Source organism: Sceloporus undulatus, chromosome 1 (assembly GCF_019175285.1).
Source record: "Sceloporus undulatus isolate JIND9_A2432 ecotype Alabama chromosome 1, SceUnd_v1.1, whole genome shotgun sequence".
In the NCBI taxonomy this organism is placed as follows: Eukaryota; Metazoa; Chordata; class Lepidosauria; order Squamata; family Phrynosomatidae; genus Sceloporus; species Sceloporus undulatus.
In genome coordinates this window covers 316,532,125-316,551,614 of record NC_056522.1, presented here as the reverse complement: position 1 = coordinate 316,551,614, position 19,490 = coordinate 316,532,125, and the positions used below count along the sequence as shown (strand labels likewise).

Here is a 19,490-nt window from a genome sequence, read left to right as displayed (position 1 = left end):
TTCCTAGACAGAAGGCTGAAATGTACTTCTCTTTCTGGCCAAACACCCCCCCCCCCAATTCTACAAGTACATTTCTCACTCCCAAGCAGGCATAGCATTTGCAAGATCACAGGCCGTCCTTTGTGCCTTTGAAAACTACATTTCCCACTTCCAAGCAGGCATAGCATTTGCAAGATCACAGGCAGTCCTTTGTGCCATTGAAAACTACATTACCCACTTCCAAGCCTTCTTAGCAATTCCCCCCTTCCTCCTTTTCCTTGCCCCCTCCAACCCCCCCAAACCCCTCACCCCCTCTTTTTCCCAGGTATGTCTCAACTTAGGAGGGATTTATGGGACAGATCCAAAGCCTTTTTCCTTTTCTAATGGGGGCAAAGCCTTGAGAAGCCCTGGACCCCTGAGAAGAAGAGGAGGGGGCTTAGAGAGAGGAAGAAAGAGAAAAAGAAGATGAGGAGGGGGAAGAAAGGAAGAAAAAGGAGAGGAGGAAGAGGAGGAGAAGAAAAAAACCTGAATAACAAGAAGAAGAGAAGGAGGGGAAAGAGAAAGAGAAAGAGGGGAAGAACAAAAAGCAACTTGCCTGCAAAGCCCTCTCCGCTTGGAATTTGGAGCATGCCCAAATAAGGAAGCAGAGGGCTGGCCAATAGAGGCAGGGCAGTGCAGCAGAACCCGCCCCTGCTGGGTTCAGTCCTCCTGCTGCTGCTCCAGACAAGCTGCACAGGCAGCACTCTATAGAAGGCAGGCAGCAGCCCTGGGAGCTCAGAGTTGGGCAGCCACCCGGGGGCAAGGTCGGGGGCGGGATGGGACTGGGCACGCCCCCCAGGGGGCGGGAAAGTCCTGCCCACCACCGTGAAATGGCAACCCTACACACACCAAGAGTTTACACAGTCCATAAACTGTCATACATGTAACTTGCTGTCAGATAATCATATTCTTTGGACAAATGACCTCATGAAGATTGTGAGGATTTCAGAAAAATAAAGATAGTGGAAATAACAGATTTAAACAGGCCTAGAAAAAGATTCTAAAATGCAAAGATATACAACTGAGCACAACAGTTAGAATCATACAAGCCACTATTCTCTATTATCATGTATGGACATGAGAGATGGATAGTTAAGAAACAAGATAAGAAGAAAATCAGTTCATTTGAGATATGGTACTGGAAAAGAGTGCTAAGGATGCCATGGACAGCCCAAAAGAACAAATTAATGGGTCCTAGAGCAGATCAAGCCAGAAATCTCCCTGGAAGCCAAGAAGACAAAACTTAGGCTGTCATGCTTTGGACACATCATGAAAAGGCATGACTCACTGGAAAAAACAATAATGCTAGGAAAGGTGGGGGAAGTAGAAAGAGAGGAAAGCCACATGCTAGATGGATGGACTCTATCAAGGAGGTCATGGGCATGAATGTACAGGAACTAAGCAGAATAATGGAGGACAGGAGGTCTTAGAAATGTGTCATCCACAGAATCATCATGGGTTGAGATTGACTCAAGGGCAGTTAACAACAATAATAACAAATATTATTTGTGTGTAGAATAAAATATGAGAGTTGTGGCTATTGATACTCAGTCTATTGTCATAGGTAAGTGCTCTCATAATGCTAACTGCTTCTGAATTGGTCTTACTATTGCTCCTCCTACTACTGTGATGCTGATCATCATTATCTTTATTTATACTTCACCTTTTCCCCTAAACCAGGACTCGAGGCAGATTAAACCAAATACTAATATATTTAAAACATTCAAAAGTTACATATACAGTACAATCATACAAACATAGTTATATACAGTATTTAACTTTTGCCATAGTTGTATGTTCTTTTAATACTACAATCTTGAATGTCCATCAATTTTCTGGTAGTGTGCAGAATCTGAGAGTGAATATTGTGCTGAGATGTATGATAGATCCACGGCCAATATAGAAAAATCCAAAAATGACCTCAAATAGATTATATGCTACATAAGGAATATCCTAACCAGGCTCCAGTGTGCCTGGGGAACAGAGTGCCTCATTTTACCCCAGACATTGGATACTGAATTCTAAATGTCCTGATTTAATTTGTAAGAAGGCATCTGTGGCTGTTTATTCCTGCTTGTTTTTCAATTCTGTCTCTGATATCCTCCCTTATCTGCTGAGGCAAGTAAGCAAATCTTCAGAGAGAAATGGGTGCTGAGTATTAAAAAAATTGCAAAATGAATAACTAAAATCAGCTATGTTGCATCAGGAGATGCTGTTTCCAGTGTCTGAGAGAGATAAAATGGAAACCCTTCTGGGGACACTGTTGTAGATACCTAGCATTTTGTTCAGTTCAAAGCAGGAAATATTTTGTAGCATAGAATGTCCCCCCTAGAGAGATCAGCTGATGCTAGTTTTGTGTTTGAAACTTTCTCTAGAATCTAGAGGTAACAAAATCGATTCACTAATCCTTCCAGGTTCCAAAGCTAACCTTGTTTCCCATGCAAAATCTCCTCTGAAACATGCCCCCCCCAACAAATTTTATCCAAGCAGGAGAATATGGAGGAATAAAGGGTACTTCTCAGTTGGTGAGAAGCTATTTGCTCTTCAGATCAAGCAGTATCTATTTGGAATATCTCACTAGGGACCTCTCTTGCTTTCCTTGAGTGATATTTTTCACTTGGTCAATGGCATAATGTATATATGAATATAAAATTGTTCTCTCCTCCCACCCCACCACCTCTTAAAGAAATTCACTACAGTCTATTTTCACTGAATATCTAGAAAGATAGTCCAGTTTATTTACATGTTTTGTTTTGTTTTTTGTCCTGCATGTCTTCTATTCAAGGGATGTCAGCATGAGGAACACACATAGATACACACCTGAAAACCTATCTCAAGATAAAGTCTCAATGACTCAAGCTAACTTACATTTTATACACTTGAGCGGAAACACATAGTAGCTTGAGATGAACACATGAAGCTGTCTTGGCTACACAAATGAGATGAACTATTTTTATTAAACCTGCAGGGAAAATAAAATAGGTGCCAATTTATGGGCCTTGTTGGATTGTAACTCCTATAAGCCCTAGCAAACATAGTCATTGCTGAGGGTCGATGAGATTTTCAGGCCAGGAACAAGATCCATGTAGTTTGGATGCACATACCTTTGGGCCTCTTTCAATATTTGTGAAAGATAAATACAATCTATTGCAGATATGTTCAGTGAACTAATGTGTACTGAGCCAGCAGTCTGGCCACAGTAGGCTCTGTCTATTATTTATGCAAGTTCATATGAAGGCTATGTAAACATCTCTACAACATAGGGTTCTCTTTGGAATTCTGTTCAGACCTTAATGAATATCTTGGTTGGGAGTAAAGCCTTATTCTGAACCTATATTTGATGTATGGCATCTAGCATTAAATGCAGAAGTTCCAGTATTACAACTGACCAAAGTCCATGCAGAACGATGGATGTGTGGTCATGTTACAGTCTTTTCTATGGACTGTTTAATATATTATATATTAGATACATTTGTTGTGATGTAATAGAAGTTATTCTGATGTGACAGAACAGAGTTTTAATGTGGTAGAATAGAATTTATCATTTCAGATTGCAGATGAGATATGAAATTTTGAAGGTAGGTTTGTATTAAAACATCCTGCAAGTAGAACGCTATCAGAGCTATGCTAGATAATGCTGTCTGTCTGTCTGTCTGTCTGTCTATCTATCTATCTATCTATCTATCTATCTATCTATCTATCTATCTCTTTGTCTTTCTCCTGTTGGGCGGCCCAACACTAATTATAACACAGATTAAAACAAAAACCAGCTAATAAAGCCAATTATAACATGGAAAAAAATCATACAAAAATTAGCAGTAAATTAAAAACAGTTCTATAGAATTTAAAACCAAAAAAGATAAGAAAAAGTAGAGTGCCTTTCCTTTTTAAGAAGCCCCATCTTTAACAACCAGGTGATGTTAAAAAACATGATTAAGGCCCTGTACAGACCGCCCTGAATACAGAGTTGGGGCTTCATGTCCAGATGACGCACACCTTGACTCCGCCCCAGGGCACCATGATGTCACATGCAGCTCCTCGAATGCTGCATCCATACGACACAGCGCCAAAAGAATGTCACATAGGTGTGTTGCCACAGCTATGGCACCCTTTTGGGGGTGCAAAAAGCAGCCATGTTTTGTGGCTCCTTTTTGAATCCTTGAAAGGCCAGATCGGGGCGTGAGGTTGCCAGAGAGCTCCTCTAGTGCCTCACCAAACTACAAAATCTAGGATTCCATAGAATGAAATCATGGCAACTAGAGTGGAATAATAGCACTACAGTATAATTATGTACAATGGGACCTTGGTATCTGCAGGGGGTGCATTCTGGAACCCCTGCTCCCCCGTAGATACCGAAAACAGTGAGACCTCAAGTCCTGTTGTCCCCAATGGCAGCATGTGCTCTCAGCCACGGCACCATTAGAAACAACGGGACTTCAGGACGACAGGTGCTTACTTGAAGTCCCAATGTCCTTAATGGTGGTACAGATGTGTGCACGCACTACCATTGGGGACAACAGGGGCTGTCTCTAATGGCGACATGGCCACATGCATGCACCAGCACTGGGAACAATCAGGGCTTGCCGCCTGCAGATGCTTAAATCAGTGGAAGGCGAGCCCACGAATAATGAGGCTCCACCGTAGTATGAATGGGCTCCAGGTCTTATAGATGGTTATGTAAATGGTCTGGTATAGAGTTGCATGTTTTCCAGTCCTCTGGGAAGATGGGGATTGTCCTTTTCACCCCAGGTGGAGAGAAGAATGGTAACCATTCTAGTGAGAGATGCTTCACTGATGAAGTGATTCAAATCAGCTGCAAAGGTAGTGATAATTACAGTAATTTTCAAGACATCATTGGCAGAAGACTGCTAAAGATTGGCATGTTCAGCAGCCACCGTCTTAAAACATCAGTGGGAAAATGCAATGTTGAAAGTGGTGTGTATGGGGGTGGTAGGCAGAGGAGTGGGGGCGCGAGCACTCTTCTGAATGACTAGGAAATGTCTGCACTTTTACACAAGCTCCATCTGGCCTGTCCTTCAGCTCTCCCACAGATTTATGCAGTCTGTTGTGTCTTGCTTCAGTCTGCACCTCTGTCCTGCACAGAAATAAAATGTGCTGGTCTGTGCAATGAACCATTTCCTTTGAAACCCACCCCCAATGACTTTTCTCTCTTTCTCATTAAATGTTAGGAATAAGCCAGCCGGAGATGGACTCATCTCCAGCAGGGATTCAATCTCTCCTTTCTATTAGCGCAGGGTCCTTTCCAGAAGCATGTCTTCTGTCAAGCTGTTTGTGCTGGCTTTTCCTTTCCTGTTTGTTAGTTGGGGATATATATATATATATATATATATAGAGAGAGAGAGAGAGAGAGAGAAGCTTTGTTTTTGTTTTTTTAATTCTCCCTTTCTTGAATCCCTCTATCCCTTGGAAACTTGCACAGAAAAACAAGAGGTCGCAAATCAGTTCTTTACACTTGAGGGATGGAGTAATAACAGGTGGCAAGACCAGAGGCAGGAAGAGCCTGGGATTCTGGTTGCCATGGAAACATGTCAGACCTGCAGAGCGATGAGCTCTGCCAGCGGTAGGGGGGAAGGATGCTCTGTGCCACTTCCCCTATGGGTTCTGCTTGTATGTCAGCCATCCCTCCAAGGGATGAAGGCTGGGAAGAGGTGGAAATGGCAGAGCCAAACGCCAAACGCAGACTGGAGCTGGAGAGATGAGGGCTCATGGGTGGAGGGCAGAAAAGCTCTTGGCTTCAGCCTCCAACAAAGGAGTTTTCATTCCCTTCATCACAAAATACGGGGGGTTGCTTGCTTACCGCCCTTTCTGCATTTTGGCCTGAAGTGCCAGCATGAAAAAACAACCAAACAAAAAACACCTGTATTTATTTCCCCATAGACAAAAATACTGAACAAATCAATTGCAATAACATCCAAAATCCACAAAACAGTGCACAAAGGGAGCTACCAGCTTTGATCTTTCACTTAGTTTCAAAGGTGCTGCAAGATCATTTTGCATACTGATTTTTCCAGACTAACATGGCCAGGGCTTTGAATTCTGCCTGAATACACACTGCATGCTTTCGAAGTGCCACTGACTTCTTCATCAGGCAAAGGTGTTAAAAATCATACAGGAGAATTTTTCCCCTTAAAAAATGATGATGTTAGTCACAGACCTGCATTTTGTCAACGTGTTGGTGTGTTGTTCTGTGGTGGGATATCTATGCAAGCAGACCCTTCCTTCTGGCCATGTGGCATTGGGAACAAAGCATTCCAAAGTCCAGGAGATAAAATTTGAATTCTGTTAGCAATACAAAAAGGTATTTCTTCTGAGATGCAAGATGTCTCCATCCTTTGTGAGGTCACAGTCCCCTTTGTTAGGCAGACAACATTGAATCTCTCAAGAGAAGCCTCCATGCTTTTGCATTAGGACTCTTGTATGCTGTTCTGGTAAAACATGCCAAAGGTGGTTCCAATTTAAAAATGAATAAATACATAAATAGGATCTCATGGTGCCCATTCTATACAGTGTTGTCCTTAATAGTTTAATAGCACTTGGAATATTTGAAGAGCTTTACCATCTTTGTTTTTATTTGCAAGCCAGAATGTACCATATCTTCCTCCCATGCATGGTAAAACATTTTCAGATCTTGGTTGAGAATGGGCAATATTTTCCAGAGCAGTATTGTAAAATTTTATTTTGGGTTCAAAATAATCTTGGTTTCAATCAGCAGCAAATATCAGTGTTTGTCTCTGAGTATTTTATGTTCACCTAGAGATTCAGCTACAAAGCTGGCATTAGTATTAAGGGCGGAAAAGGATGTGGTGGCAGAAAGAAGGATCTAGGGGACAAGTTCTGTTTTATATATGCGAGCTATTGGGGCAAACACCTCACTGCAAAACCAGGATAAAGCTTGCTTGTTTATTGAGCAGTTCCAGTTGGCAGAAGAGGGATTCTTCAGGAACTGAACACAAATCTCTGTTCCCATTTAGCAGCATAAGAAATAGGCTGACTGAGTGTAAGATTAGTGTAAAGTGATATTGGGGCAGAACTTTATACCACATGGGCAGCTCAGTGTTCATTGTTGGTATGGAAAATCTGCTGTTGGGAGTAGAAAAAAGGGAAAGTAGGAAGAAAATGTTTTTTTTCCCCTTCAGGTTCTCACCTTTCACTGCAAACAACATTCCTGGTGTCTCTGGCTTTTATCAAATTGTGTCATAGTCTTAGAATGCAGAGACATTGCTGTGTTAGTGTGGAATAGCTACAGGAACCCTCTGTCAGTATGCAAAGGGATCTTGTAGCCCTTTTGAGACTAAACTGAGTGAAAGAGGTTGTAGCATAGGCTTGACTCTACTTCCTCAAATGCATTCTGTCATAGTCTTAGGAGATTTTCGGATGGGCAAAAATGATGGGAGCATAGCGGGATGCTCCTGTCAGTTTCGTGCAATTGCCCGGAGATTATCAGACAACGTAATGAGATGTCGCTATAATCCGGTCATTATCCTGTAAATAAAGAGGAGTTTTCCAGCCAGTTTTCATTCAAGGGAGATGAAGTTTCCCATGAATGAAAAGCGGCTGAAAAACTCCTCTTTATTCACACGATAATGATGGGATTATTGCAACGTCATGCAATGTTGTTTGATAATCTCCGAATGACCGAGTGAAACTAACAGGAGCAGTCAGCATTCCACTATTTCTATCACTTTTGCTTGTCTGAAAACCTCCCATATGTAAGTTTTATTGTGTTGGCAGCTGCAGATTTTTCAGAGTTAGGGCAAATGTGGCATCCAGTTCAGCCTTTATTGTACAAATGCTTTTGCAAAGCAGTCACACAAATTCTGCACAACTGCTTGTGAAATTGGCTGCATAATTTCTTGCTATACTACTCTACTCAAATGCTTGTGGAAAGGTGTTATCCAGGTGTAGGAATCATCTGGACTTCCACATGTTGTCAGACTGCAGTTCTCAACAGTCCTAGCTGGCATAGTCAGTACTAAGGAATGCTGGGAGTCTCACAACATCTGGAGGACCACACAATTCTCAGTCCTTGTTTAATCTAGTGCACCTTTGGTAGATGGTAGTGGATGGAGGCCTTTACACTTTTGAGCGACGATATGAAGTGCATTGTAGAAACACTGGGGATAGAGATGTGTGAAAGAGGAAGGGATATAGAAGAACCCTATGCGTACACAGTTATTATTCATACTGTATAAACAACTGCTGGAGAGACATGACCAAGAGGCATGTGCCACACTGCAATGGAGCTAGAAGGTATATGGAAGCACAGAAGGCATTTATATGAATGCCTTTGAAGTATGCTTAGGAATGCAGTCAATTTGCTTTAGTGTCAAAGAAAGCTATACGTGTTCAGGAATTGTAAAGCTGAATCATGTTGTTTTTAATGTTCTTTAAATGAAGTATTTGCATCTTCTGAAGAGGTGCTATTTATTTATTTATTTGTTTATTTCTCAGGAGATGCCAACCACAAATGCTGGCAAAATGTCAGGAATAAACTCTTCCAGAACATGGCCACATAGCCCAAAAAAACCCACCCCCCATTTGTTTATTTATCGGGCTTGCAATTTAAGTTAAAACAAAAATATAACCAAAATAATATACATTGCAAAAGTTTTAAACCATTAAATAAACAATCAGATTAAAATGCTAAATTCAAAATGTTAAAAAGACATTCAAAACATAATAGAAGTTTGGTTATTCTAGATTAAAGTGGTTCAGATAGGTTGATGTTAACTTTATTTATTTATTTGTTTATTTCATATATATGTTGCCTTTCTCCCAGAGTGGGACCTAAGGCAGCTTCCAGAAATATAAATAAAAAATGTTTACAATAAATCTGAAAAACAAGTAAAATCACCCCATAAAACACATTAAAATCATTTTAAAGACAACCCAAAGTTTAAAAGATAAAATCTCTCCTGTTAAAAAAAAGCCCACCTACATTAAAAGCATGTTTAAACAGAAATGCCTTTGCCTACCAGCAGAAGGAAAGCAGGGAAGGGGTCCAGCCTAGCCTCCTGTGGAAGGGAATTCCAGAGGATGGGAGCAGCCACCAAGAAGGCTTTCTCTTGTGTCCTCACCAAGCAAGCCTGTGATGGTGGCAGAAATAAGAGAAAGCCTATCCCTGAAGATCTTAGAGCTCTAGCAGGCTCGTATGGGGAGATACGATCTTTCAGATAGTCTGGATAATTAAAGCACATAAATGAGTTTAGATGACATGTAAAGAAAATGAGGTATTGTTTTATAAAGTTTTCAGCATGTGGCATTCAGATATTTTAGGTTTCATATCCCAGAGGCTCCATAGAGCATAGCCCATGGTCAGGGATTCGGAGTTGGAGGACAAAATATCCAGAAGGTCAAATGTTGAGAACAACCAGCTTAGTTAATCTGTCTGTCCTTAAAACCATTTTAGACATTGTTTGATTTTCACTGACTCTTGTTTCTCATGATCTGTGTCTGAAAAGAAAATATATTGAGTTCAAATTGAGCTAGTTGAATTTAGACCTCACTGAAATCAGTGGGGCAAGGTAGACATGAGTGGAATGGAACCTAAATTAATCGAACCTTTCAGCGTACCTAAATTCAGCTAACCCAGAACCATTTAACTCTAGTCAGGAACAGAGCAGGAGAGGCATAATTTACACAAATGCACACACTCTCTGTGCATTTAACTTGGGTTACGTGCAGATTGTTGAAAAGCCCTTGTCTCCCTGTATCAACCTACCCAAGTCTTACCTTCTTCTGGGGAGGGCTTTCTCGCCATCCTACCATCTGCCTAGGTTAAGAGAGTCCCTTCTCAGTGGCTGCTGCTCGGCTAGGTCATTCCCTCCAAAATAAGGTTTGAATCGTACCCTCTCTGATGTTTTTGAGCAGAGGCAAAAACCTTTGTATTACAAAGGACTTCATCCTTAACTGATCAAGGTAGGAGGACGTGCAATTAAGTGTGCTTTTTAAACTATGTAATTCAAGTGTGTTTGTTTTTAGGTTAATGTCTTAAAAGTAGTTTTAAATCAATTTGTGGTTTAATTTTTTAAAAAACCTTTGTAGTTCATATTGTTTTAGCTGTTCCATTTTAAATTTCTGTTGTAAGCCACTTTGAGTCCCATTTAGAGAAAAACAGATATAAAACTCACTTTATTTCTTATTATTCTTGAGAGCCTCTTTTGCAAGAGCAATGCTCAAGTTCATTTAGAGTACATAATGAAAAGTACATATCTCTTGATTTAAGTATGTACATTTTATTTTATTTTATTGTCTGCAGCCCAGAAAGGACCAGATGGGGCCATCATTTCCAATAACTACTGTGATTTCTGTCTTGGTGGATCTAATATGAACAAAAAAAGTGGACGGCCAGAGGAACTTGTCTCATGTTCAGACTGTGGGCGCTCTGGTAGGTGATTCCATATTGCAATATTCTGTGAGCTCTCTTTTCCCATGCATATGGAGTGTGGATTGCTTGTTTTGCTTTGTATGATTGGGATTGGTTAGACAAGTGCATTCCTACAAATTTTTGAATGTACATTATGGGCGAATACTAAAACATATCATTAGAAAATGAAAATCATATGTAACAGCAGATATGTTTTGATTTGAGCACAGAGAGTACTAAGGGAGAATTTTTGTCTTCACATTCAGTAATTCCAAATATAATTCTAAATGTTCTACTGAGATTTTTGCAACTTGGATGATAGGTATTTCCATTGGTTACATCTAATTTATAGTCTGCTATAAATGCCCTCTGCCCATATCTGATTGTGAATGTGTACATGCACACATATGCACACAACAACAATAACAACAACCGAAGCAAACCATTTATCTGCTGGGAGTATGTTCTAGTCCAGAAAGGCACAGGTTACAATAAATTGGTTTTATTTTAAAGTGTCACAAAGATTCTCCATTATTTTTGCTGCAACAGGCTGTTCATCTCTAGATAGAAAGCTAAGGTTAGCCACAGTTACTTCTATTATCCACAAGTACCATCTCTAACAAGACACATTTTATATGATAATTTGAGAAAAAAGTGTTGATGTTCTTTTTTACAGTTTTTCCTGTTTACCAACTAACTTCTGAACATGCTACCAAAGTCTGATATCAGGATTAGGCTTCTTAACTATAGAATCTACTATTAGTGGCATGCAACTCATTTTTAATATGAGCTGCCGTACAGCATTTTTTTTTTAAAAAAAAGGACAAATCTCATCTGGCACTCATGATAGTGCTGGGATTTTCAGCGCCTCTGCCTCTGTCCTGTAGACCACTCCAGTATTAGAAACAGATTCTGGTTTTGTGGTCAGGGATTGCTCAGGTTGACAGGTGCAACTAGGAAGGGATATTGCACTGCTCTTTACACTGGACTCCACTCTTGTGCAAGTGGAACTCCTGTGCTGGATAGAGACCACACATCCCAGCAAATGGAACGTTTTTGCAAAGCAGCTTTCAATCTCTGAGGTTCCACACAGCATTATGGGTGCAATCACTTAAACCTGGTGGCACAACAATCTTGATTGTCACATAAACCTTAGACATTTTGCACATAGAAGAAATTTCCTTTATAAACACAAGAAGCAATGCTCATATCTTGATTATTCCATATGTGCACCCAATAACATCTTTTCATTAAGTGTAATTTTATTACATTTATTTTTCCACTTTGGGCATATGATTTGATTCTGTTCTATCAGGATATATTTTCTCTAGCTATGCCTTCACTTACCATGTTGTGATTTGTTACAAATAATGGGTCGGGGAGGATTTGATATTTGACTGTTCAAGGGATGAATGCAAGATTATTAGTATATTTGTAACCTATGTCAAAAGTTATATATTGTATTGGAATGTTCTCTGTCTGTCTGTCCATCTGTCTTCCTTTAACTGAATGAAAGGCTTTCAAATGTTTACATTTTACTTTAGGTAATAATATTAATGTGATTTTTTGTTTTAAAAAGGAGAGATTATTAAATTGTACAATATGTATTTATTTTTTGTTAGTATGGATTTTTTTTTCTTCACTATGTTTTGCAAAGTAACCACACCACTTAGGAGAGCAGGTGCTGAAAGAGATCAGGAGAAGGAATTTGGGGTTGTTATTATTATTATTTTTTGAAACAAAACTTACAAACAGGTTATTATGCTAAAATAGTAAGTTGAAGATATTTTATGCCAAAATGAAGACAGTTTGTTGAACCTTGTACTCTTAATGGTTTTTACCTATCATACACAACATGAAATCTTTTTAAGCTGCTCAAAACAATCACAAAAATGCTTTTTGTGTGTGTTTTAAAGAGAGGAAAACAATATTAACCCTTTTGCTGCCTTAGTTTATGGGCATCTGTGGTGGTGTCACTTTTTTTAACCCTTGCAGATCAGTTCTTACTTTCCTTATTGCTCCCCTTGCTGTTCCACTGATCCGTATTATTGACCTGACCCACTTCAGATTTATAGAAAGATGCATATATGTGCGATTGGGACCTTTTAAAAATCTGAACTGTGTAATAATGGTAAAAGTGATGATAATGGTGGTGATGATGATGATAAAATTAATTTGATGCCTGTTGCTTAACCCATGTGCTGATATATTCATCATACATGTCAGCTCATTTGGGAAGAGAAAGCAGGAAGGAGGAAGCAGCGGCAGCTCACACTACGGAGGACTTGTTCGGTTCCACCTCTGAAAGCGACACCTCAACTTTTCATGGCTTTGATGAGGATGATTCAGAAGAGCCTGTTTCAAACCAGAGCAGCAGTTCCCCGTCTGCAAAGAAAAAGGGCAGCTGCTAAAATAGCCCATCACACACAAGCTCTAGGAGTGACTTCCTGCCCTTTTTGCTACTTTTACTCTTATTGTTGCTACTGCATTTTAAAAAAAAAATAGACCTATTTTTACCTTTGAGTGTCTACACTGAAAGCACAACCATCTAATATTATAGAAAACTTCTTTTTGGGAAAAAAAAAATTGGCTAGTTTATTTTCATTATTCCCCCTCCTTTCTTTCTCTTTGCAAACCTGAAATTGTGGGTGTCCTGTAAAAAGAAAAGAAAAATAGTAAATAAAGAAACAGAAGAGAGGTAATTTACTCATCTTTTAATATATATCAGTCAGACTTCAAAAATTAAAAAATGAGAAAAGTTGGAGACCAGGACCCCACCTCAAATTGTGTTTTAAAGTATTTATTTATATATTCTATATATTATTAGAAAACAGACTTTTGAGATTAAGAAAAAAAGCAATGATGTCTACTTGATATTCTAAATGTACAGAAAAAGCTGTACGTACAGCTATGGTATGGATTATGAAACAGCTATGATATGGATTATTCCAGATGAAAAGGAGACCCAAACACTTACCAGTGTGACTTTGGCACTGTGAAAAGTTTGCACACTGGATTTTGTGACTTCCCCCTTTGTACTTTTGCCATCTTCATCTTTAACTGTTTGGAGGAAAAAAAGGCAAGGAAAATCCAGAAAGTTCATAAAACAGAAATTTCCTGCCTCCTTTCTCGGGACACATTTGTACTCCTTCAAGAATGCCTCATCTCTCACACCTTGGCATCTTTTTACCAGGCATTGCCTCGTTGTTGTTTTTCTTCTCCACCTCCTTCTCCACCGTCTACATTGTGGAAAATAATTTTCCCAAGCACATGGATGGAATACACCATTAAGTCACAGATTCTGCAAAGATGAGACAAAGGATGTGAATCTTGAAAGAAATTAAAATGAAAAAAAATACCTCACGTTTCTTTTGTTTTACTTCTTAAAAATAAAGCAGAAACCCATTTAGTCTTATTTTTGATAGCTCCTCTTGAAATATACCAAAGCAATACTCACTAATCTTCAAAGGGCAGCAGAGAAGATAGAATCTCTTTCTCATTTGCTATTCCAGCAGCATGGAGTTGAGCAGGAGGATTAAAAGGTATGTTCCAAAATGAAGTATGCTTCATACTTCGGGATGAAGTATGCTTTGAGTTTGTCTCAACCTACTTTTCATTCTTTGCCAGAAAGTATAGTCCATAATAGACATATTGGCCATGCTCAGACAATTATGCCTCAGCATACTAAACCAAGGTGAAAATGAGCCTTTTGCCCATGCATGCAGTCCCTTTGCTCCTCCCTGCACTTGCAAGTGATCAAACCAGAAAACAGCCATTTAAATGTCTCTCTTTTCATTTGAACTGGGAAATGATGATTTTCACATTTGAAACAAGTTGGTTTACTATCCAGGATTGTACCAGAGCTGGTAAACTTAGTACAGAGTCTCTGTTTATGTGGTTAAATAGAAACTTCCTGGTTTGCTTATGCTGCATGCACAGACAAAAGGCTTGTTCACATCTCTGCTTATTTAAGCCCAAATATCACTGTCTGAACCAGGCCTGAACTTAATTATGGTTAACATTGTCTTTTATTATTTATCATTATTATCATTATGCTTTATTTATATAGCGCTGTAGATTTACACAGCACTGTACATACAAACAATAAAATAGATAAAAGTAAACCTGCCCATGGCGTACAATCTAAGAAATAACAGCATAATACATATAAATAATACATAACGTAATACATAATATGTAAAGGGTCCAATAAAGTAAGTCTTGATTTGTTAATTATGGTTTAATATCTTAATCAGGGTTTGTAATGTTTATAGTTAAGATACTAAATCTAAACTAAAATCATGATTTATCTTATTGAGCTAATTTCTCTTTAGAGAGTAAGAAGATATGTGTGTATGAATGGGAGAGAAAAGGAAGGGCCTGTCTGGCTGTCAAGATCTCAGAGATTATTATGATTTAGAAATGAAGGGAGATATGTATGGGGGGGCACTAATATATATGCAATATGAATTAATTTCCCATAAACATGCTGTTGACATTATTTGGATACATATTTAGTTGTTGCCCATACTAGTGTAAGGCTTCAAAGAGTACAGTGAAGATGAATTAAGGATTTTGACACTGATACAGATTCATGGGGTTGATAACCATGTGTGTAGGGATGTGTGCATGTGTTTCTGAGTCTGCATAATCCTTCATATTCATACCCATGATTGTTTGTAGTGATTGTTGTATTACTACTTACTTAGGTGTCTCATTAAAAACTGATTGACGATATTTTGACCTGTTAAGAACCATCTCACAGTGGTTTGACATGTTTCAGCAAACCTTTTATTCAAAACTAACATTATTCACATGTGAAATGAGACAAGCAGGTCAGCCAGGGCTTGCATAAGTAAATAAAAACATCCTGAATCTTCTAGAGACCACTTGAAAGCTTCTTCTAAATGCATCCCGGGATGATTTCCTTTCTTTTAACAGCTCCACTTTTCTTATGATTTTTCATTTTGGTGGTGATCATTATAGGCCTATGCTTTTTCAACACGCCATTGTAGCTGGTGAGACAAGCTAATCAGCTTTCCCCCTTTTTACTTTGCTTTTCACATGTACTCAGTAAGTGATTCTGGAGGCAGCTGTTTATCTGTCCTGTTGTACGTAAGCACAAACAGATGCAGTAGGATCACCTAGGCTGCATCTGCACTGTAGAAATAATCTAGTTTGACACCACTTGAACTGCCATGGGCACTGTAGTTTTGTGAGACATTTAGCCTTCTTTGTCAGAGAGCTTTGGTGTCACAACAAATTACAAAAACAGGATTCCATAGCATTGAGCCATAGAAGGTAAAGTGGTGTCAAAGTTGATTATTTCTGGAGTACAGATGCAGTCCTAGAGTGGAATCTAATTCTTTCCCAGCTGAAGATTGATTGCATTGTTTACTGCAGGCATATTGCTGCAACCCAACACTGAACATCTGTGTTTTTCCAGTCCTCCCTTACCATCCTTTCAATGCCAATACTGCAAAAACAAAAACAAATCTCCTTCCAGCTAGACAAGAAAATGGGAGTGGGTGGGCTGGACTTCTGTAAATAGACTTTAAAATCAAGCTTTTTCGTTAGAAGCTTTGATAACTCAGGATGCCTGTAATCAAAGGCTGCAAAGAAGTCCATGGAGTAACAACCCTAAGGCAAGCCTATCACAGGATTTTCTTGGCAAGATTTGTTCAGGAGAGGTTTTGCCACTGCCTCTCTCTGAAGCTGGAAGAATGTAACTTGCCTAAGGTCACCCAGTAGGTCTCCATGGCCGAGTGGGGATTTCTACCTGGTCTCCAGGGCTATAGGGCTATAGTCCAAGGCACAAACCACTATAACACACTGACTCCTTTTAAGGCTATACCTGTAAAATATAAAATGCACTTAAATGTAAAACCCACATTGAATTTTTTTACTTCCCCTTTATACACCAGCTGTCCTCACCTTTAATAGTTTGAAAAAGGCAATGGAAATTAATGAACATAAAACAGATGAATTTCCTGCCTCCTTTGTTATGTTTGCAAAGCAGGTAGAAATGGTCATGGGATATAAGCTGACATGGTGGCAGAGCCAACACTGCTGTAAAATACTTTGAGATGGCTTTGAGTGTTGGAAATCCTGTCAGTGGATGCATAATTGCTTACAGATAGTGTTGGGTCATTTCTAGATATAGACTCAGTGAATGGCAAGTTCTGTGAGATGGGAACACTTTTGTTGATTTATTTTAAATGTGTTATAAAAATGGCCAAGCTTTATTTATTTGTCCTAATAAACAAAATTCCCAAGGTCACTGATTTATATAGCATGCTTGATGTTTGTATGCATGTGGAAGACACTGGTGTCATAAGACAAGATCTGAAAAAAGAGAGCCAGCTGCATTTAAAAGAGATTTCTGGTGTGTTGTTGTAACCTCTGCCTCTGGGAGTCCTATGGGCCTTAGTTACATTTGATTTGAACAAAATGTCTTTGAATAGTACCACTGTTATATAGAACAATAGGAGAATTGCTGAGATACTACTCAACAATCTCTTTAACACAAGATAATAATTTTCAAATAAGTAGTTTTGGCATTAAAAGGAGACAAAGGAGTACTTTGGCACCTTCAAGGCTAATAGATTTATTATATCACAGTTTCTCATGGATCTTCCTCAGATTCTTGGGGTTCAAGATTCAAGAGTCGGGTATATGAAGAGTGAATAAACCCAACATTTGTAAATGAATTCTTAAGAAAAGAATCTGACTTCAGTGGAAAAGTTTCCTTTTAAACAAGATTCATTGCCTTCAGAACCAATTAACAATCTAGCAGGCTAGCACACTTGTATATTAGTTTACAGATGTCAGAATGACTATACCAACCAGCACTTCGTAGCTTTATAACTATTGTTACTAATAAAAATGTCATTTTCTATATCCCATTTCATTCTGGTCTTGCACTTTCAACCATGTAACTTTGAATATATATCAGAAAAACTTGAATGTTGTACTCCAAATATTTGAGGAAATGTATTTGTTGTTATTTACCATCAAGTTGACCTCTGTACATGATAACCTCATTAATACTGACCTCCAAGAGTCCTGGTCACTAGCTGTCTTACTACAGAGCATCACTAGAAGGGTGTGAGGAGTTCAGACCACACCACATGACACTCTTAAGTGGGTGACACCACTGATCCCCAAACACCTGCCTTTTGGCAGAAACAGGCTTTGGCATTTGTGTCTTTTTAAAATGCTAGTCTTCAGTGGAAAAGATAGTATGAGTGTGGCGAGGAGGAGAAAGGAGAGGCAGTAGTCCTTTTAAAAATAATTAAGTATTCTTTTAAATATTCTTTAAAAACATCACATTTTACCAAATTTTCACTTTAACCACATGAAACAATGTTCATGTAAATACACTTAGGCTGTGTATATATTGTAATTTAAAAGTGAAATTTTGATTTTGCTAGTTGTTTACATCACAACTATTGTCATTAGATTCAGTGATATGTTGGAATTAAAATTTATGAGTAACATTAGCACAAAAACCATTGCTAAGGATTCTGTATGGTGTGGTGTGAGAGGAAGTCAATGTGGGTGGTGACAACAGGAGTTACTGCACTGGGTCATGCCAACCCTAATGACTAATTGAACCAATCTACTTGTGGTCCCCCTCTTTTTCTATTGCCTTCCCCTTTACTGAGGGTTATCATCTTTTCCAGTGAGTCTCATGATAAGTTCAAATTACAGTGGGACCTCGGTATCGGTGGGCTTGACATCTGTGGATTTGAGCATCCACGAATGGCAACCCCATGTTGTCCCCAATGGTGGCACATGCACGTGGCCATGCTGCCATTAGGGACAGCCCCATTGTCCCCAGTGCTGGTACATGCATGTGGCTGTGCTGCCACTAGAGACATTGGAACTTCACCTGAAGTCTCATTGCCCCTAATGGTGGGGTAGCCATGTGCACACGCCACCATTGGGGACAATGGGGGCTGTCCCTAATGGGGGCATGGTCATGTGCATGCACTGCTATTGGGGACAATGCAGGCTTGAGCATCCTCAGAGTTTGCTTTTGGGGTGGGGGTGTGGAACAGATTCCCTGCGGATGCCAAGGGCCCACTGTATGACATCTTCACTTCTAGTGAGAGTTCAGGTTTGATTACTGTAAGACATATTTATTGTCTTTTTAGCAGCCCAGTTATGTCACTCCAGTTGGTGTCATCCGGTATAGGTGCCCAGAAAGGGTATGGGAAGGTGTGGAGGACTGCACCTCCCTCCCTCCGCCTTGCTTGTCTATCCTCTAGCCATGTGGCTGCCTGCCTGCCTGCTTGCCGCTTAGCCATGCAGCTCCTGGTGTGTGTGTGTGTGTGTGTGTGTGTGTGTGTGTGCGCACGCGCGCACGTGTGTGTATGTGTGTGTGTGCGCGCATGTGTGCGCTGTGGCCTCCAGAGAGCCCTGCGATTGCTAAGTGAGCATCTTTGCCAGACCCTGAATGGAAGGTACTGCTGTTCCCCAGCTGTTGCCTCTGTTGAGGTGGTGGTACTGCAGGTTCCAGATGGGCAAATAAGAAAGAGAGCTGGTGCCCTTTTTTGCTGACCCAGCAGTTGCACCAGTCCCACTGAGTGTACTGTCCCACCGAATGTACACACACCCCTTTGGGGTGACAGCCAATGAGGTCCACATGCCTTTGTAGTAGCCCATGGTATCTGTCAAACACTTCTCCAGCATCACATTTCAAATGAGCTATATTCCTCTTGTCAGCTTTTTTCACTGTCCAACTTTCACAATGCTGGGTGATTCTGACTTTGGTGTTTAATGATGTGTCTTTAAACCTAAGGATCTTGTCTAGTTCCTTCATGGCTCTCTTTCCAAGTCCTAGTCTACTTCTGATTTCTTGACTACAGTCTCTATTTTGATTAATGAATGAGCCAGTTTATAGGTAATCTTTACCTATTTCAGTGTCTTCAATGTAGGTTTGTTGTTAGCTGTCTTCGAGTCAACATTGACTCATGACAATCTGTGAGTGAGACATCTTCATTCCCCGCTATTCTCTGCCTTTCTGCTCAGGTCCTGTAGGCTCAAGCCCATGGTCTCCCTGATTGAGTATATCCATCTG

At 39.7% G+C, this 19,490-nt stretch overlaps 1 protein-coding gene across 10 annotated transcripts in view; it reads left to right on the top strand.

The window, feature by feature from the left end:
- The window catches only part of DPF3 (double PHD fingers 3), a 278,546-nt gene that overhangs the window by 222,240 nt on the left and 36,816 nt on the right, over positions 1 to 19,490 (top strand). For 8 of the 10 annotated variants that reach the window (XM_042445680.1, XM_042445751.1, XM_042445759.1 and 5 more), the window contains exon 8: positions 10,298 to 10,426. In XM_042445680.1, the coding sequence (XP_042301614.1) occupies positions 10,298 to 10,426 (129 nt within the window). Of the gene's footprint in view, positions 1 to 10,297; positions 10,427 to 12,631; positions 13,948 to 19,490 lie in introns of all 10 variants that reach the window. The other 2 variants (XM_042445702.1, XM_042445691.1) reach the window with 1 other exon arrangement.